The sequence below is a fragment of the Apostichopus japonicus genome, chromosome 9 (assembly GCF_037975245.1).
Source record: "Apostichopus japonicus isolate 1M-3 chromosome 9, ASM3797524v1, whole genome shotgun sequence".
Taxonomy (NCBI): Eukaryota; Metazoa; Echinodermata; class Holothuroidea; order Aspidochirotida; family Stichopodidae; genus Apostichopus; species Apostichopus japonicus.
Genome location: NC_092569.1, coordinates 36741455 through 36763989, shown reverse-complemented (window position 1 = coordinate 36763989; position 22535 = coordinate 36741455). Strand labels below are relative to the sequence as shown.

The following is a 22535-nucleotide window of genomic DNA, read 5'->3' as shown; positions in this document are numbered from 1 at the left end:
GTGGCCGCCCATATTTAATCCACGCACTAGATTCATTCACATCAGCATCATAGCAATGTTTCGTTTGAGATTCCACTTTCCCTCACTAGATTCATTCACATCAGCACCATGTTAGCAATGTTTCGTTTGAGATTCCACTTCCCTGAACTAGATTCATGTACATCAGCACCATAGCAATGTTTCGTTTGAGTTTCTACTTTCCCTGCACTAGATTCATTCACATCAGCACCATAGCAATGTTTCGTTTGAGATTCCACTTCCCTTCACTAGATTCATTCACATCAGCATCATAGCAATGTTTCGTTTGAGTTTCTACTTTCCCTGCACTAGATTCATACACATCAGCACCATTGCAATGTTTCGTTTGAGTTTCTACTTTCCCTTCACTAGATTCATTCACATCAGCATCATAGCAATGTTTCGTTTGAGATTCCACTTCCTTCACTAGATTCATACACATCAGCATCATAGCAATGTTTCGTTTGAAATTCCACTTTCCCTCACTAGATTCATTTACATCAGCACCATAGCAATGTTTCGTTTGAGATTCCACTTCCCTTCACTAGATTCATTCACATCAGCACCATGTTAGCAATGTTTCGTTTGAGATTCCACTTCCCTGCACTAGATTCATGTACATCAGCACCATAGCAATGTTTCGTTTGAGTTTCTACTTTCCCTGCACTAGATTCATTCACATCAGCACCATAGCAATGTTTCGTTTGAGTTTCTACTTTCCCTGCACTAGATTCATTCACATCAGCACCATGTTAGCAATGTTTCGTTTGAGATTCCACTTCCCTTCACTAGATTCATTCACATCAGCACCATAGCAATGTTTCGTTTGAGTTTCTACTTTCCCTGCACTAGATTCATACACATCAGCACCATTGCAATGTTTCGTTTGAGATTCCACTTCCCTTCACTAGATTCATTTACATCAGCATCATAGCAATGTTTCGTGTGAGATTATATTTCCCTGCACTAGATTCATTCACATTAGCACCAAGGCAATGTTTCGTTTAAGATTATATTTCCCTGCACTAGATTCATTCACATCGGCACCATAGCAATGTTTCGTTTGAGATTCCACTTCCCTTCACTAGATTCATTTACATCAGCATCATAGCAATGTTTCGTGTGAGATTATATTTCCCTGCACTAGATTCATTCACATCAGCACCATTGCAATGTTTCGTTTGAGTTTCTACTTTCCCTTCACTAGATTCATTCACATCAGCATCATAGCAATGTTTCGTTTGAGATTCCACTTCCCTTCACTAGATTCATTTACATCAGCATCATAGCAATGTTTCGTGTGAGATTATATTTCCCTGCACTAGATTCATTCACATCAGCACCATTGCAATGTTTCGTTTGAGTTTCTACTTTCCCTGCACTAGATTCATTCACATCGGCACCAAAGCAATGTTTCGTGTGAGATTATATTTCCCTGCACTAGATTCATTCACATCAGCACCATTGCAATGTTTCGTGTGAGATTATATTTCCCTGCACTAGATTCATTCACATCAGCATCATAGCAATGTTTCGTGTGAGATTATATTTCCCTGCACTAGATTCATTCACATCGGCACCAAAGCAATGTTTCGTTTGAGATTCTACATCCCTTCACAACTATGAGATGGAAATAATGGGCTTTTAGCTTCAGAAAGCGTACGAGAAGGAATCTTAAATATAGCTAACCAATCTTCCTGTGAGAAGTCAAAAGTAAAGTTCCACTTAGCGCAGGCTTTTGGTGGAAGTAATGTACAGTCAATAAGGTGCGGCTAGACCAGCTGCGACAACTTAGACTTGCCAGACATAAAATTGAAAAGGTGATCTTGCTGGTCCTCGACATCGTTAAGAAACTTAGAGAATCCTTCCAATTCCTAGTTATTACAGAAAGGATCCCTTGAAAACGAGTTATAGGATACCTTAAAAGCTTAAATTTGGTCAGAAAAGCATTAAAGGACAATTGCTTCCCATCTGGCAAAACATATCCCTAACAAACAGTAAACCAGCGTCGCGAAGCCTTTTTGTCATAAACAGTGCATGGTTTTATCAATTCTAATAAAATTATTGTTTCAAAGGATTTGCTCACCAAAGTGTTCCGAACGTTTCTTAAAGGAAGCCTAACTCCAAGCCATATAAATGTGTCTAAATAAGGGTATTTTTAATACAAGAAACATGCTGTTCATGAAAATTACAATTAAAAATCAACTCTTCACCGAACGGCGACAGAGAGGAATGAAAAAAGAGCTTCCGATACCCTGTGCTGGCATTATTACATTATCGCTTGACCGAAGAGGTTTTAAGAGCATCAACGAAGCTGCGACCATGTATTATTTTTAGCAAAATATGCCTAGTTATAACCATGCTATTGATGGTTCGAAGAAAAAATAAATTGATGAATGAAACTAAAAAAAAATTAATGTCAGTAAATTTAATATGCACATGTGAATGTAAGCCTACACATGCAGCCTAAGAGATTTATGTAATAATAAATAAATATAGTGTAATGCTATGGGATTATTTTGTATTATGTATGGTACAAGTCCATCGATTCATACACATGTGTTTCTTTCACATTCACTTACCGCCAGTCCACAGTGACCGACCGTTAATGAATTCACAAGGTGAATTACAGAAGGAATGTTCCTAATTAGCCAGTCCTCGCTATCTCTTGGGATTCTGATAATTATTGCGCAACGTAAGCGTAGGTTAATTTAAATAACTAGTAACTGTTCTTTCATACGATATGAAACTGACAAGCTAAGTCAACATACTAAATAATCATCAATTTTGTCTCCTTTTTGTATTTAATAAATCGTAAGCCTACTTGAAATATAAGAACCTTTACTACTCGGTATGGTCTATGTTATTTTAAATCCAATCGTAATTTGGATTACAATGTCGAGGTTCATAGTAAAGGAGATTGGATAGCTAGGATACTTCAAATAATTACCCCGATTGTCTTAGACACTAAATCATCACAGTATTCTGGTCTCTGGGTCCGAGTAGAAGTGTTCACTAGGTAACAAAGCTATTCCTCAATGGGTAAGTGACATTTGCCATTGATGACACCTTCCATCTAAAGTAGCAAACAAGTAGATTTTTAGCGACAGGAGCCAACTTTTTCGTGACTTGAATGCAAGTCAGTTTACCAGTGAACCACTACAACTATCTACTCATTAAAGGTATAATGACTGCACTGGGAGTTGACCTATACATTTCAATAGCTTAATGAATATGCATACTTTATTTTCATTTTAAATTTCATATCATAGTTTATTTGGAATAAATAAATATAAGACATAATTAAACAATTTTACGTCAGTGCGCGTGTAAAGAAAATCAGAACGTATTAGGTAAGTATAAAAATAGAAGTAAAGATATACTCACCTGTAATCAGCTAATCTGTACTCATATGTACTGTACTTATATGTACTGTACTTATATGTACTGTACTTATATGTACTGTACTTATATGCACTGTGCTTATATGCACTGTACTTATATGCACTGTACTTATATGTACTGTACTTATATGCACTGTACTTATATGCACTGTACTTATATGTACTGTACTTATATGTACTGTACTTATATGTACTGTACTTATATGTACTGTACTTATATTTACTGTACTTATATGCACTGTGCTTATATGCACTGTGCTTATATGCACTGTGCTTATATGCACTGTACTTATATGTACTGTACTTATATGTACTGTACTTATATGTACTGTACTTATATGCACTGTACTTATATGCACTGTACTTATATGTACTGTACTTATATGTACTGTACTTATATGTACTGTACTTATATGTACTGTACTTATATGTACTGTACTTATATGCACTGTACTTATATGCACTGTACTTATATGCACTGTACTTATATGCACTGTACTTATATGTACTGTACTTATATGTACTGTACTTATATGTACTGTACTTATATGTACTGTACTTATATGTACTGTACTTATATGCACTGTACTTATATGTACTGTACTTATATGCACTGTACTTATATGCACTGTACTTATATGTACTGTACTTATATTCACTGTACTTATATGTACTGTACTTATATGTACTGTACTTATATGTACTGTACTTATATGCACTGTACTTATATGCACTGTACTTATATGTACTGTACTTATATGTACTGTACTTATATGTACTGTACTTATATGTACTGTACTTATATGTACTGTACTTATATGCACTGTACTTATATATACTGTACTTATATGCACTGTACTTATATGCACTGTACTTATATGTACTGTACTTATATGCACTGTACTTATATGCACTGTACTTATATGCACTGTACTTATATGCACTGTACTTATATGTACTGTACTTATATGTACTGTATTTGTATGCACTGTACTTATATTTACTGTACTTATATGCACTGTACTTATATGTACTGTAATTATATGTACTGTACTTATATGTACTGTACTTATATGTACTGTACTTATATGTACTGTACTTATATGTACTGTACTTATATGTACTGTACTTATATGTACAGTACTTATATGTACTGTACTTATATGTACTGTACTTATATACACTGTACTTATATGTACTGTACTTATATGTACTGTACTTATATGTACTGTACTTATATGTACTGTACTTATATGTACTGTACTTATATGAACTGTACTTATATGTACTGTACTTATATGTACAGTACTTAAATGTACTGTACTTATATGTACTGTACTTATATGTGTACTTATATGTACTGTACTTATATGTACTGTACTTATATGTACTGTACTTATATGTACTGTACTTATATGCACTGTACTTATATGTACTGTACTTATATGTACTGTACTTATATGTACTGTACTTATATGCACTGTACTTATATGTACTGTACTTATATGTACTGTACTTATATGTACTGTACTTATATGTACTGTACTTATATGTACTGTACTTATATGTACTGTACTTATATGCACTGTACTTATATGTACTGTACTTATATGTACTGTACTTATATGTACTGTACTTATATGTACTGTACTTATATGCACTGTACTTATATGTACTGTACTTATATGCACTGTACTTATATGCACTGTACTTATATGTACTGTACTTATATGCACTGTACTTATATGTACTGTACTTATATGTACTGTACTTATATGTACTGTACTTATATGCACTGTACTTATATGCACTGTACTTATATGTACTGTACTTATATGTACTGTACTTATATGTACTGTACTTATATGTACTGTACTTATATGCACTGTGCTTATATGCACTGTGCTTATATGCACTGTACTTATATGTACTGTACTTATATGTACTGTACTTATATGTACTGTACTTATATGTACTGTACTTATATGCACTGTGCTTATATGCACTGTGCTTATATGTACTGTACTTATATGTACTGTACTTATATTTACTGTACTTATATGCACTGTACTTATATGTACTGTGCTTATATGCACTGTGCTTATATGCACTGTACTTATATGTACTGTACTTATATGTACTGTACTTATATTTACTGTGCTTATATGTACTGTACTTATATGTACTGTACTTATATGTACTGTACTTATATGCACTGTACTTATATGTACTGTACTTATATGTACTGTACTTATATGTACTGTACTTATATGTACTGTACTTATATGTACTGTACTTATATGTACTGTACTTATATGTACTGTACTATTATGTACTGTACTTATATGCACTGTGCTTATATGCACTGTACTTATATGTACTGTACTTATATGTACTGTGCTTATATGCACTGTGCTTATATGTACTGTACTTATATGCACTGTACTTATATGTACTGTACTTATATGTACTGTACTTATATGTACTGTACTTATATGTACTGTACTTATATGTTCTGTACTTATATGTACTGTACTTATATGTACTGTACTTATATGTACTGTACTTATATGTACTGTACTTATATGTACTGTACTTATATGCACTGTACTTATATGTACTGTACTTATATGTACTGTACTTATATGTACTGTACTTATATGCACTGTACTTATATGTACTGTACTTATATGTACTGTACTTATATGTACTGTACTTATATGTACTGTACTTATATGCACTGTACTTATATGTACTGTACTTATATGTACTGTACTTATATGTACTGTACTTATATGCACTGTACTTATATGTACTGTACTTATATGTACTGTACTTATATGTACTGTACTTATATGTACTGTACTTATATGCACTGTACTTATATGTACTGTACTTATATGTACTGTACTTATATGTACTGTACTTATATGTACTGTACTTATATGCACTGTACTTATATGTACTGTACTTATATGCACTGTACTTATATGCACTGTACTTATATGTACTGTACTTATATGCACTGTACTTATATGTACTGTACTTATATGTACTGTACTTATATGTACTGTACTTATATGCACTGTACTTATATGCACTGTACTTATATGTACTGTACTTATATGTACTGTACTTATATGTACTGTACTTATATGTACTGTACTTATATGCACTGTGCTTATATGCACTGTGCTTATATGTACTGTACTTATATGTACTGTACTTATATTTACTGTACTTATATGCACTGTACTTATATGTACTGTGCTTATATGCACTGTGCTTATATGCACTGTACTTATATGTACTGTACTTATATGTACTGTACTTATATTTACTGTACTTATATGTACTGTACTTATATTTACTGTACTTATATGTACTGTACTTATATGCACTGTGCTTATATGCACTGTACTTATATGTACTGTACTTATATGTACTGTACTTATATGCACTGTACTTATATGTACTGTACTTATATGTACTGTACTTATATGTACTGTACTTATATGTACTGTACTTATATTTACTGTACTTATATGTACTGTACTTATATGCACTGTACTTATATGTACTGTACTTATATGTACTGTACTTATATGTACTGTACTTATATGTACTGTACTTATATGTACTGTACTTATATTTACTGTACTTATATGTACTGTACTTATATTTACTGTACTTATAAGTACTGTACTTATATGTACTGTACTTATATGCTACGAATATTCAATCAGGTAACTTGTCTTGACACTGGAACAAGGACATTGCAGCTGGTGTAATTCAAATTGCCAATGTCGTGTGAAGAACTCAGCCATTAAATATTTGAAACACTTGTTAGCTTGTTTAGTCTCAAGTTTAAAACCAATATATATATATATATATATATCACAAAAGGTAGGCGTATAAACGGTAAATGCTAAAGACATTCGACTAACCGAGAACCGGTTAACTGATGGTTCCCTCAGTGACCTAACTCAAAGTTGAAATTCAAATTCAAAGTTGAAGATGTCCACCAATGGCTGTCCAACGCTAATTACAACATTAATTGCTGAATAAGAAATCACTTAAAATGCTCCGCAGATATTAAAGTGTAAATTATGCGTAACTTGTGCCATAACAACAAGCAAGGTAAACAATACTAATTGTCGGTCTCCTTTGATGTAAGCTTGTAGTTTGTCCTCAACAAACTCACCTATTGTTCTTTGAATTATGAGTGGGTAAGCTTATGTCTGTGGTCGATAACGAGTCATTAACGTTAATATTGTTAGTTTTCTGATAAGCCCATAGGAACTAATTTACCCATATAGGTAGGACGTGGCAATGAAAAACCAGTAGGACTGACTTTTCTCCATCCCCACCCCCACACTTATACAACATTTCTCAACTACCTATAGAAGCTTCATGGCGTAGGCTAGCCTTCCCTGCAGGGGCATCAATCCGAATTGAAAAGTGTGGAGGGGAATATAATGACAGAACATGGATACAATTGAAAGAGTCCACGAGTGCCTTGGCCCAAAGCCTTCATTGGGTGGGGCCCCTGATGGGGTCCAGAGGCGATGCCCCGGCGGGGGCCCAGAGGCGGACTCACATCTAGAATTCTTCAAGTTTGCTTTTGCATGGTCCCTGATTTGATATGTCATTCATAAATATATTTTAACAAAAGTCACATCTGACAAGTGAAAAGACATAAATTCAGAAAGACTTATCTATTTAACATCCGGGTGTAAATGAGGGCCTTTATCATCATTAATAATATTGAAACTTAAATCAAAAACGGAAAACATACTTAAACTTTGCACACACGTATAAAATCATCCTGTTATACAAATTACTACAAATGCCCAATATGGATCGTAAGTACATTTAAAAAGCTCTGTTGGGTATCTGGGCACATTCAGTTTATCGCAAACATAAAAACCCTATAAAATAAAGATACTTCAGGGCCGTAACCTGGGTAGAATCTCTAAGGGGGAGTTGATAAACATCAAGAAACATTATGTATAGTCCAAATATTACATAGCGGTGCTTTTGATTTGCGTATATACCAGGGCCTTTTAAAAGAAAATTTTTAGTGGGTAGTCCATTTCCCACAAGTCACCATCATAACATTATCTGAGCGGAGCGCCACCACCGGTTGGCGCATATCGTAGCAAAATATGTTTTGCCAAAAATGCCTCCCAAATTGCCGGAAATGGCACTTCCTAGGCCTTGTAAGTTGCATCTAAATATTCTTTTATTTGAGATCTCATGTTTTAGAAATATACACCTAGAAATTAGTAAAAAAATCTTAGTTATTCTTAGTTAAAACACTGGGGCACTGATATAGGGGCTAACAATGAAACTGATATAGTCCTATATAAACAATATAGACATAATCAATATATTTATGAGCCGGAGTTTCATATTAGACTGCTACACTGATCACGAAGGTTAACTCTTATAGGAGGTCTCTTCGTAACAAAACTCGTGAAAACCAAACAAACGCACTGTCATTTTACATATTTGTTTGTCCTTGCTTTACAGCCGATAGGATTGAGTTCTTGAAACAATATTTTAGGCAAAGACCCAGTTCTATTAAAATGAAGCATTTGTTTCAATCATCGGGTGAAAGTGTCCTTGTAAATCTTAATAAATTTTGTAGTAAAATTCTAGAAACTTATGTCTCTTTATCAAGTTTCTTTCTTTTAACAGTCTCTGGTGCCACGTTACATTTTTAGACATTGCTAAAGTCTCCCCCCCCCCCAACACCCCCTTTTTCTCTTCTCAAACTATTCAGCACAAATCGTTGAAAGGACGTGTGTCATTCTTTTTTTATTTCCTTTTTACTCCCTATGTTCTTAAGTTTTGTTAATCTCTGGATTGTGTTGAAATGTACCGTGTAAATGTCTCTGATACTTCACGGAGGTGATGTGGAGAAAATAGACTGAAACTGAAACATCCCCGATCGTGCATATACGTGATGAGGGCGGCCGGTTAAAATACACCTTGTGTGCTCTTCGTCATTCCTTCAATACGTTCCTAGAATATTGAGGTTGCACACTACTGACTAATGAAATCAAAAGAAATAGCGCATACTGTCCAGGCAGTATGAGATAAAATACTGTAAAGACACCCCACTCTATAACGAGCTGAAGTCACTCTGTATAGTCATAGTAACTATCTAATGAAAGGACGGCTATGTATAGTCAAAGTAACTATCTAATGAAAGGACGGCTCTGTATAGTCAAAGTAACTATCTAATGAAAGGACGGCTCTGTATAGTCAAAGTAACTATCTAATGAAAGGACGGCTCTGTATAGTCAAAGTAACTATCTAATTAAAGGACGTTTCTGTATAGTCAAAATAACTATCTAATTAAAGGACGGCTCTGTTTAGTCAAAGTAACTATCTAATGAAAGGACGGCTCTGTTTAGTCAAAGTAACTATCTAATGAAAGGACGGCTCTGTATAGTCAAAGTAACTATATCTAATGAAAGGACGGCTCTGTTTAGTCAAAGTAACTATCTAATGAAAGGACGGCTCTGTATAGTCAAAGTAACTATCTATTTAAAGGACGTTTCTGTTTAGTCAAAGTAACTATCTAATGAAAGGACGGCTCTGTTTAGTCAGAGTAACTATCTAATGAAAGGACGGCTCTGTTTAGTCAAAGTAACTACCTAATTAAAGGACGTTTCTGTATAGTCAAAGTAACTATCTAAAGAAGGGCGGGTCTGTTTAGTCAAAGTAACTATCTCATGAAAGGACGGCTCTGTTTAGTCAAAGTAACTATCTAATGAAAGGACGGCTCTGTTTAGTCAAAGTAACTATCTAATTAAAGGACGTCTCTGTATAGTCAAAGTAACTATCTAATGAAAGGACTGCAATGTGGCTTCTTTGGAATTTAGCAGGCGCAGAAACAAACTTTTGTGAATGGTGTATGGGGTTAACCCTCTTGCAACTCAATTAAAAGCTTATAACTAGTTATGAACACAACATTGTGTGTAGACATACTTGTAGACCTAATTTATTATCTCAACACGTTCTTTGAATGCACCATGTCACATCGACAATTTATTTTTCGGGGTGGGGGAGACCCTATACCCCTCCCCCAACATTGAAGTTTGCCCAATAGTCCATCAGTCACACACCATCATTCAGTTTAAAGTCTCGAATCCGCCACTAGCGGCAAATGCCTTTGATGTTAATTGATAGTTTGATTATAAGTCCAAATTCTTCATAATTAACTATTGATGACAGCTTCCAGTTATATTAACTTCTACAGTAGTCAGGCATTCGTTTATGCCAATTGTTGACAACCGTTTGGTCAACATCAAATAAGTATTGTTAGCACGTGACCTGATCTGTCCCACGACAGATCCATCGTAACTTTCATGTGTTTATGTCTTTCATGTCTGAATAAAATACAACGAAAGTGGCCATCTGAGAACCAACTGTAAATCCCAGTACACATTCTTATTACAATATATCAAACCACAGTATATGCATATGCTAATGCGACGGACTCCGCAATAAGATAGTCATTGAAAATGTTCTATTGTTTTATCTTCATGGTGTGTTGTAGTTGCTCATTATATCTGTCGACCTCAGTTCGCTGTATGGTGTCAATAGGTTTATGTGCTACCTATGTGAACAAAATGACATTTTGTTCCATCAGTCACGTGATATTTATAGAGAAGCTTGTTTGGTCAGATTCCAGGGCTTCCGTAGCAGTCTTTGTTCCTGTTCTGAATCGTTCCATTCGGTACGCGCTGGCTCCGACCATCGTATTTGTCTTGTCCTAGTATCCTAGGAGACTATAGCTTGACAAGCTTGTACTCATATAGTTCAAGATGAATATGTAGAGACAGTGTTTGATCATGTATGTTCACAGCACAGTGGATTTAAATATTCTGTTAGGCCTATGTAAACCAATATTAGGTTATTTTATCAGAACCACACAGACTGGGTGATACCACTATACATGTAGATGGCTGGAAACGCCTTAAATGTTAGTAATGTATTGTCTCTATAGGCAGACGCGGCGGAACGGAAAAATTATTGGGGGGGCTAATGTGTGGAGACTATCTAAGCGGAGCGCCACCATCGGTTGGCGCGGAGCGTACAAGAAAATTTTGGGTTTTTTCAAACCCCCACATGGCCGGAAACGGCACTTCCCGAGTGTTTAATGCTGCGAATACCTAGCCCTAAAATATGGGTCTCAAGCCTGCAATTTCTCAGATTGCACCTAAAAGTCTGTAAAAACATTGTAATTTGTATGTTCGATGGTGTTTTAAGAGAGTAGCTATTCCTCGTAGTGTACTCGCAAAGACGTTTTTGAGTGTAGTAAGGGCAGTGGCGGAGCTAGGGGTTTGGTCAGGGGGGGGGCAAGAATGGTCTGTAGGGGCGCTTTCGACACTATCTAAGCGGAGCGCCACCACAAGTTGGCGCGGAGCGTACAGAAAATTTTTGAGAAAGATACTCCCTAGATTGCAGGAAATGACCCTTTCCGGGCCTTGCTAATTTGCAGATTAACGGAGAATAAAAAGGTGTCGTCGCCATTTTGTCGAAAAATTACACCAACAGAATATGACAAATGTCAATAGGTATATGAGAGCGCAATAAAATAGTCAATAATCGCGAGTAAGTAAAAAGTAGTGAAAAGCTGAAAAGGGCGCCAGCAGTCCATTTGAGTCCGTCAGGGGGGGGGGGCATCCGCCCCCTGACTGTATATATGGACGCTCCGCCACTAAGTAAGGGGATTTTGGAGAACTGGCTGAAATGAGGCAAGTCATTGGCCTAAGACGAAGTTGTGTTACGCTTACCGGTACTCACACTCACTGCTTCCACTTTTCACGGGGCGTGAAGACGCGGTTGGGGTGACAATGTGGTCTATAGCCAGGGGACGGGCCGAGGGTCCCCCAGCAATTACTAAAGGGCGCCAGCAGTCCATTTGAGTCCGTCAGGGGGGGGGGGCATCCGCCCCCTGACTGTATATATGGACGCTCCGCCACTAAGTAAGGGGATTTTGGAGAACTGGCTGAAATGAGGCAAGTCATTGGCCTAAGACGAAGTTGTGTTACGCTTACCGGTACTCACACTCACTGCTTCCACTTTTCACGGGGCGTGAAGACGCGGTTGGGGTGACAATGTGGTCTATAGCCAGGGGACGGGCCGAGGGTCCCCCAGCAATTACTAAAATTATTACACCTATATATATAGTATACGTGTGCATCGGACAGATCGACAAGTATGCATTGAAAAATGGGCAGATGCACGTTTCGGAGCCTTGGTAAATATTGGGGGGGGGGGGGGGGCTTATCATGCATTTGCCCCCTCAACTTTTTCATTGGGGGGCTGAGCCCCCCCCCCCCCCAAGCCCCCCCCCCCCCCCGGTTCCGCCGCCACTGTCTATAGGTAACAATGGCCTCCGATTCAAACTGTTAAAGTATAATCTGCCAGATCAAGTCATCAGACTTCTCTCCTCCTATCTTTACGGCCGTAAACTAAAAATTTAATTCAATGGTATAACTTCCGACTCCTTTGAACTCAAAGCTGGAACTGCACAAGACTCATTGCTAAGCCCCCTTTTATACAACATTTACGTTAACGATCTCCCATACGATAAGCTAAACTCCACACAATGTAGTCAGTTCGCCGACGATCTCGCTATTTGGCATACAACTAGAAGAATTTCCCTATATGCATCAGTGCACTACATAAGTTCTCCAACACCCTAAGCTCATGATGTAGTATATGGAGAGTTAAAATTAATCCAAATAAATCTAAGCTTGTTATCTTTAAGTACCCTTTTGCCAATGACTCGACCGAGGACTACAGTCTTAATCGTTTTTACGACTGACATCACACCCAGCAAAGAAGCTGTTTACCTAGGAATTACCCTAGATAATAAACACAATTTTAAGAAACACATTAACATCACTATCGGTAAAGCTTGGAGAATCTTAAACCCACTTAAAAGCGTAAGTAACCTAAAATACCTATCCCCACATAATTTATTACAAATTTATAATTCATAAATTAAACTAATCATTTCTTATGGCAGTCTCCTCCTTAGCTGTAATAAATCCCAAATTTCCCAATTAAAACATGATTAATAATAAAGCCCTTAGAATTTGCCTTAATGTCCCTAGCTATATAACCACTAGGAAGCTCCTTGAAGCAGCAAACTCTTTACCACTATTTGAACAGCTAATTATTTCAAAATAGAAAATTCTTAAAAAACACCCTCCTTCTTGATCCCCTAATCCACGACCTCTTCATTAAATACTTAGTCCATAAAATCTACGCTAAAATAATTTTAAAAGTTCCATAGATACTTTAGCTTTTTTAAACTGGGAGGAGGCTTCAGCCTTGTTTATGAACCCGGTGTCTAGAGGACTTGTGAGGCAAACCCCATTGGAATTGTCCTTCTCTGGGGAACAGTCCAGTCACCGAGAACTGTATTTTATTTTTATTGTTTTATTTTTTCTTAGCATAAGGGTACAACCCGGCAAGGTGGATTGCCAGGTCTGGGCAACCTCCCATTATTTTTCCTAAGTAGCTCCTTTCTCTCTTAAAGCTTAGTTTAAATTGCTCGATTGTCTGCTTTTCACAATCCCCCCCCCCCCCCCCAAAAAAAGAAGTTCCAATTGACCTGCAGGGCTCGAACAGGTCTTTCACTCTGACCATGGAGGTTAAAACAGAACCTCCATGCTCTGACCATACAACAATGAAGTTATCTCGATCTCACATCACGCCGAAGAATTTATTTTACTTTAGGCACAAACGTGATTTGGCTGTACGTGTCAAAACCATCACACGTCCATGAGGATTACATAGCTTGTGCACGCGAACGTTTACTAAGAAACAAGGCTTGTTAATCAATCAAAAGTGGCTGAATTACCTAATCTAACACAAAAACAATTATTTTGCATATTCATGCAAAAATATTCGTGAAACATCAATTTCGGAAAAATAGTTTCATTTTCTCAGATAAGTTGTTGATATAATATACTATTATTACACATTTGCTAAGGACAGGAAATTATATAGTGCTATTGTTCGAAGAATATTACTAGAATTTGTAAAACAAACCCTACGCACGAGAAATAATTCAAGTAGGTTATGTCAAGGTGATCACATTGTGGCGAGTGGCGATTATATGAACTGTATGCGACCATATATATTTCCGACATATTAAAAGATTACGTGTTATTAACTTACATAGAGATTATGGATAAAGCTGATATACTATTCATCAAGTTGGCATGATCATCTAGTTTGTTTTTGTTTTACTTTCGAAGAAAATCCGGAATTAGTCAAAATAACATGTTTATAACGCACATAGGAGTGAATAAGATGGACAAAAAACATATACGTACAAGATCGTATTTGCTACAGCTGCATGGCATAATTTCCTCTATTGAATATTCTCAGGAAAAATGCTAAAAGCTTTGGAATTATAAGCTATGGGATATAATCCTTCGCAAGGAACAGGAGTCTTAAGAATGCAAATAAGTGAAATGATGCCATTAAATATGATATGCGGGTAGAAGGGAGGTGGTCATGGCAACCGACCAACAAGAGAGCATTAAATTAGAGAAAATAAAAAGAGGTGTTAGAATCGATTCAGATTTGTATCGACAAACATAAATAGATTATTTATTTAATATTGTTAGGACTAGACTACTAGAAAGAGGGCCAGCAATAATTCTGTGATCGTAAATTTAGGTTCATGGTTCATTTTGATAGTTATTTTTTTATTCATATAGAAAGATAATTATTTAAGTTTGATAAGAAAATAAAGTATGGCATTGTGTCGGTAAAATACGTGTCTTGGGGGAAAAGGTTAAGTAGCTTTTGGATCCATTGTAACGTAAACGATGTGTTTTCTTTTCTACGCACCCCCTCCCCTCCCTCCATTTCCTTTGGTAGCACTATAGGGTGTCGATAGATTTCAACCCCCCTCCCCCTCCTTACTTCAGTACAAGTCTTCGCTATTAATTGATAGATTAATTGATTGATGGGGTCATTTCTTTTACTGATTGCAGTCGTGAATGTTTTTTCGTTTTGTTGTGCGATTTAATACGTTTCCAATCATATTTGTTTGTAAGTTATATCGTGCTAACACTCTTAACCTATTACTGCATCTATTTTAGTTCAATGTGTTAATCATATGTTGTAAAGTCCATGTTAGATTACTAATGAAAAACAAGATAAGCACAATGTACACACAAGTATAGGTGTACGGTGGTCATAGCGAGACGTGTTGGCAGGGGCGTCCAGGCATATCGGCAATGTAAACCTGTAAATGTAAAATTACGTGTATTAGTGTTATATTGTCACGGGCTACCATTCTTACTCAAAGCCATTTCTGATATGAGAAATATATTAATATGCAAACACTCAGCTGTCCCTTCAGGACCACCGTACAATAGTACTATCACCGAACAATGGTACTATCACACAAAAATTAGATTACTGTCGGTAATTTACCGTGAATAATTTTAGCAACGAGTATTTGTTTTTAAAGTATCAAACAACTCAATGCAACTGCTACTGTTACCAGGAAACTCATAAATAACTTCCTGGTGTAGGTTGTGTCCTCAGAGGGGTAAGGCACAGCCTGACACTTTAATACAAACAACATCTCTAAGAATATTGAACAATGTTTCCTTAGAGGGGTAAGGCACAGCCTGACACTTTAATACGAACAATGATGAACAATGTTTCCTTAGAGGGGTAAGGCACAGCCTGACTCTTTAATACGAACAACATCTATAAGAATGATGAACACTGTTTCCTTAGAGGGGTAAGGCAAATCCTGACTCTTTAATACAAACAACATCTCTAAGAATGCTGAACACTGTTTCCTTATAGCGGGGTAAGGCACAGCCTGACAATTTAATACGAACAACATCTATAAGAATGATGAACACTGTTCCCTCAGAGGGGTAAGATACAGCCTGACACTTTAATACAAACAAAATCTCTAAGAATGCTGAACACTGTTTCCTTAGAGGGGTAAGGCACAGCCTGACACTTTAATACGAACAACATCTCTAAGAATGATGAACACTGTTTCCTCAGAGGGGTAAGGCACAGTATGACACTTTAATACAAACAACATCTATAAGAATGATGAACAATGTTTCCTCAAAGGGGTAAGGCACAGCCTGACACTTTAATACGAACAACAAGAATGGTAAACACTGTGAAGAATCGACTATACCCCTCTGTACAGGAAATAGCTAATAGGAACAGTAAGTTATGATGATTAACATTAAGGGACTTATCGATGACAGACAATGTTAGACTTATACTGAAGAGAGGTGTATTCCACACGGTTAACTGAAATCCTTAAATCCCTCAATATCATGTCCCTAACTAGATACATGGTTGAATGAATATAACCTATTTTGACTTGCTCTGTTATGATTTACTTAGGATTTCATAATATTCTTGTTGATTTATCCTTGAAACCAGATACATTTGAAATGATGACTTACCTACTATTATAATCTCTGTCGTTCCATCATTTTGTTTCGTAGATATGTTGAGTGGAAAAGAATTAAAAATTGTAATTTTATGAAGAAAAATGACATATCAGCTCAATTTGCCTTGTGACATCATTCTATCTGCTTATGACATCATTTATCTGATTTTGCCAAATGCATGGAAAATATCCCCAATTACTATACAAAATACTACTATGGGGTTTCAGAGTTGACGTAATGATGCAAGAAAAGTCAACATTTTGCTAGGCAACCAAACTACATCCACTAGAAAATACTTTTAATTTATGGGAAGGTAAAAAGGGTAGATTCATTGGGGGGATGGGATATGCTCTCGATCGACGTGTTGATAACATATTAAAGTATAATGTTGAAGCATATATTATAAATTTATTTCAATTTATTCAAAATTATTAAAATAATTATATTGACATTTGCCAAACTTGTTTCCTTCTCTTTTGGGGGTGGGGGATGGGATGAGGGTTGGGGTGACAGTGAACGGAGGATTAGTTCATCGTAAGTGTGAAATTTCAAACTGTAGTCTGGTTTATCCCTGCCCGTTTCAGATACTTAGGAGTGTTAGCTCAGTGGTTAACGCCGGTGCCTTTCAATTATAAGGTCCCCGGTTCGAGTCACTCCAAGATTAATGTTTGTCGTCCAGTTACAGAGTTGTTGACAATTGACAATTCCTACTCATGGACGTTAAATATGAATGTAAGAGACTGACTTCGGTCAGCTTGCGGCTTTGATAAGCCAATGAGGCTTCTTCGCGAGTTTCTGCTTGCAGGAGGATCTAAAATACATACTATGATTCATGACGTGTTTGACATTTGGTAGCTAGGCAACCACATGTTCGGGAAACGAGTCACTATTAGGACAATACAAATTTAGTCTGGACAGATGAGAAAAGGTTAAAGATCGTTTGTTTAAGTCTTTGTTGAGACAAGAATGACCTGTGTAATTGAACACTACACGTACATCCGAAGATGACCGATCAAATCTTAAAGTAAACGAATTAGGCCGTTTCAGACTAGTTAGATGCAAGATAATTTGCCCTGTAGCTTGACAGAATAATGACATCTGGTATAGTATACTATTAAACGAGGCAACACTGTCCGTTTAGCTTATAAGAGTTTGCATGGAATATACTGACACGAGCCTTAAGGATGGATACACTGAAAGTAGCAGTAAAGTAGAACTTGATGCCCCCCCCTCAGCCACCCCACCCCCACCGGAAACCACATTGTTACCCCTCTTTAGTTCAACACTCTTACAGTCCCAATACCGCGTGTGAGGGTTGTTGTGTTCAGTACCGATATAAGTAGATTACTTCATGTATCAATGTGTTCATTTCTATGATAGGTTAGTCGCTTTCATTATTCAGGCATGGGCGTCAACAGGTGGGGGACGGGGGGACATGTCCCCCCACTTTCAAAAGTGGAGGGGATATCATATCATTTGTCCCACCCACTTTTCAGAGTAGTTATTAAAAAAAATCACATGCATATGCGCGATTTTCTATTTAAGGCCAAGAAATCTGGACTCCCTGGGCCCCTGCTATCTATCACTTGCACCGTCATTTATCTCCCAATATCCTAAATCTGCCCATTTAATTCGTTCGGGGGGGGGGGGGGGAGACCATTCGAAAGTGTATTGAATCTTGCACACATGTTGTTTGTATGGGTTCCAAGGGATTAGGTAAGCCATACAGGTAGATGGTGATGAGTTACTATGTTCATATCACTACCTCCAGTCCCTTGGACTGGACGGACGAATAGGGGTGTAGGGGTTAAGTAATTAAGGCTACATGTATTCGCCGGATATGGTAGATCTTTATTGTTGAGTGCCGGCTAGGCGCTACACACGCTCTGCGCGCGGTGCCTTTTTCTGATTATTATTATTAAAGTACCTGGGCACATAACAACTGACGTCTCGCACCTACATGCATGTATTATATATACCACTCCACTCATCCCGGAGGTGACGGCGCCACTTTTTCAATATTTCGTTTGAGATGGACGCTTTGTAATTCGTCTCCCTTGGTGTCAGAACGGCATCTTTCTACCAGTACTTTCTGTCGGAATTTAGTTTTGTGAGACAAAATTTCTCCTCACAGATCTGGTTCTGATGTAACTAAAAACGACTCAGGAAGGCCGTCTCCTGCGATCTAGGGGGGTCTTATGTACCCAAAATTTTCTGGTACGCTACGCGCCAACCAATGGTGGCGCTCCGCTTAGATAGTATAGTGTCCCCCTCACTTTCTGAAACCTGCTGACGCCCATGTATTCAGGTCTAATCATAAATATTGTAAATTATGGTAATGTAATGCAATGTCATATATATAACATAAACGTGGCATCATATATCACCTCATAACATATAGCTCCATAACATAAACCGAGACAGCATTACATAGCATCACATAGCATGGTGTATTTAACATGAACGTGGCATCACATATCAATCTCTTAACATATAGCTCCATAACATTAACCGAAACAGCATTACATAGCATCACATAGCATGGTGTATATAGCATGGATACACATGTCATCGCATATCACCTCGTAACATATAGCCTCATAATATAAACCAGGATAGCATTACATAGCATTGTATAGCATAGTGCAAATATAATACCTTCATGTTACAGTTTCACCCTTAACCGAGCTACATTTTAGTTGGAAACACTTGCAAAATACATGAGCGATCCCCCCCCCCTCCCCCGCCCTGCCCGATCCCTTGTAGAGTACCGTAACACACCGCGAGGTAGCACACTAAAACTTAAGCATCAATTTAGCGTTGACGATGCATGAACTCACAGTGTAATTAATACGATGTCGTTATTTCATTGTTCATTGAAATCGTTTACTTTCAAGTTGATTATAAGTAGGTCACTTAGTGTGAAAAGCATTCTTTGTATTGTTTGTTCAGTGTGTCAAGGGTCTGTTTGAATACAATCAGGCCATACAAGTTCTAGCTGGTAGCCGATGCTTAAAACAATGGAGAACAAACATGCATTGTTTAAACAAAAGTCAAATGTAAGTATCTGTGTACACTGATAACAATACAGCAAAGTACAAAGACACTGCCTTTACACAACTGTGACCAAACCACGGGTATCATTTACGGCTATACAGCTTGCTAAAATCTACATTAGTAACAATATTAAATAGCATATTGAAAACTAGTTATTCCTTTCATAACACGTGAAATTTAAATTCAGACTTAAATATTAAAGTCACGGATAGAGGGAGAATGGTTAGAGGAACTTGAACTGAATAGTTTTAATTAATAACGGGCATCAAATTAAAATCTTTTTCAAAACATGGCTGATAATATGTCCTAAATTTTGTGATAGCGATAACTTTTGGAGGCCGAATGAATGGTCAGTACATAAATCACATACAAGTGACAAGCGACAATCTTGAAAACTTTGTTTGTACATTGGTTTTATAAACTGTACTTTCATGTCTTGCTTCAAAACCTTCATACTGACAATTATTAATAGAGAATATCATGTTTATATCAGATAATGTCAGAACGAGTGCTTTGAGGAATGATACGAGAGTAGAGTATTAATAGTGGTATTAGTGTATTTCAGGATGAAGTATGAATATCATGTTTATATCAGATAATGTCAATACGAGTGCTTTGAGGAATGGGTCGTGGTATTAGTGTACTTCAGGATGATGTGGTTATGATATATGTAATGGTTATTGCATGATGCAGTATGAACAGGTCTGCCTATGAAATAAATTACTGTCAGGTGTTATGTATCACCTTCTTCTGTAGCGCAGCATTTGTATTATTTGTGACAGTCTTTTCAGCTTTCTATAAGATTAATGTGTGTAGCTCTTAAATAGTAGTTATTACTTATAGCCTAAATTTGCATATACTTTGCATGTGATGATGTTAATTATCTTCTAATTATAACTGTTTTGAGTGAGAAGACAAGTTCAGTTTCATTCGCACGATACAATGAGCCATTAATTACATCTATAAAACACAAGGTGAATTTACTGGTGAGAGTAATAAGTAGCCATAATGTAAGAGAGTGAGTTCATGGAATCTCACGTTAGTACACCCACTGATGCCGTGCACAATTGGGTGCTGCTTTGTTGGTCATTTTCGCTACCAAATACACCAAGAATGAAACTTTTATATTTATATTGTTGGTATATATTTATATTACCATTGATGCATTTAGTTTTCATGCAGTGTTTTACTACAGAACACATATTTAATGACCTTTCCAATCTACTTTCGTTTCTACAGGATAGAACCAATACAAGAACCTATCTTGCAAAACTAAAGAAAGGAATTATTAACAACGACACATCGATTTCAAGTATCTCAATATTAAAGAACGCCTCCAATTACCAACGAGGATATTGCTTTCCAAATACGTGACGACTTTTCATTTATGTTCATTATATATCAAAGATTTATATCGTAAAATTAGAAATGTCTTCTACTGAAAAACTCCGAAATACTTCTTCCAATTCTAGTTATGATACCATCGAATCAAAAAACGGGAAAATGGAATGTTCCTTGAGTTGTGGATTCGTGGATAATTTACTTAGTAAGGTGTTCTACAAGTACGGCAAACTGGTAGCACGTCACAAACTATTCTTCCTATTAGCTCCGTTGGTTCTTTTTGCTGTCACTGCATCCGGGGTCCAACATATATATATTGATGACGATATTGAGGCTTTATTTACACCTCTAGGAAGTCCAAGTTTGGATGACAAAGTTTATGCCATGGATGCATTCGTAATAGGAACCGAAGGCGGCGAATTTATTCCCAATAGAGTGCTCGACTCCTTCATGAGTAAATTACAATTGATAATTACCACAAAGGACGACGGGAACGTTTTAAGACAAACGGTTATCCAAGAAATTCTGGAACTAGATCAGTTTATAACAAGTTACCAAGTATCTTTCAACTCTTCACAATCAGGTAAATCTTTTAGAGAATTGTGTATGAAATGGAATGCGAGATGCATTACGAATCCATTGGTGGATATACTCCGTATGTCCGCTGCTGGCTTTAACGTTTCTCTGACATACCCAACATTTACATTTCCGGGAAAGAACCATAAAACAATCATAGCCAGTCAGATGGGGGACGTGGAGGTTATTCCAGGTACCGATATAGTTACAAGTGCCAAAGCCGTTATCCTCCATTACTACCTCTCCGGTATCCCGAAAGAAGAAGCCGACGCCTGGGAGAGGGAGATAGAGGAGTTGATGATACAGAGAGAGACCTCGGAAGATTCCTTGATGACCCTTGTCTCGTGCACGTCACAGTCTCTGCCGACCGAAGTCAAACGTGCCACACATATCATCCTGCCGAGGTTTGTAGCTACATTCTGCATGCTAATCCTATTTGCTGTTCTCTCTCTCATGACCAACGACTGGGTCGTCAGTAAACCCATCCTCGGCCTGCTTGGAGTTTTATCTGCTGGATTTGCAATTGTCTCCTCCGTGGGGCTGCTGAGCTATTGTCAATTCAACTTCAATGAGATGGTCTCCATGATGCCTTTCCTTGTGCTCGGTGAGTAACACGTGGTTGATGCTAATGTAGAACTGAACACAGACAACA

The 22535-nt window shown here is 37.0% G+C and overlaps 1 protein-coding gene across 2 annotated transcripts in view; it reads left to right on the top strand.

The window, feature by feature from the left end:
• LOC139973700 (patched domain-containing protein 3-like) overlaps window positions 1–22535 on the top strand; it is a 47205-nt gene that overhangs the window by 20364 nt on the left and 4306 nt on the right. For both annotated transcript variants that reach the window (XM_071980535.1, XM_071980534.1), the window contains exon 2: window positions 21206–22487. In XM_071980535.1, the coding sequence (XP_071836636.1) occupies window positions 21395–22487 (1093 nt within the window). In that variant the 5' untranslated portion in view covers window positions 21206–21394. The remainder of the gene's footprint in view (window positions 1–21205; window positions 22488–22535) is intronic.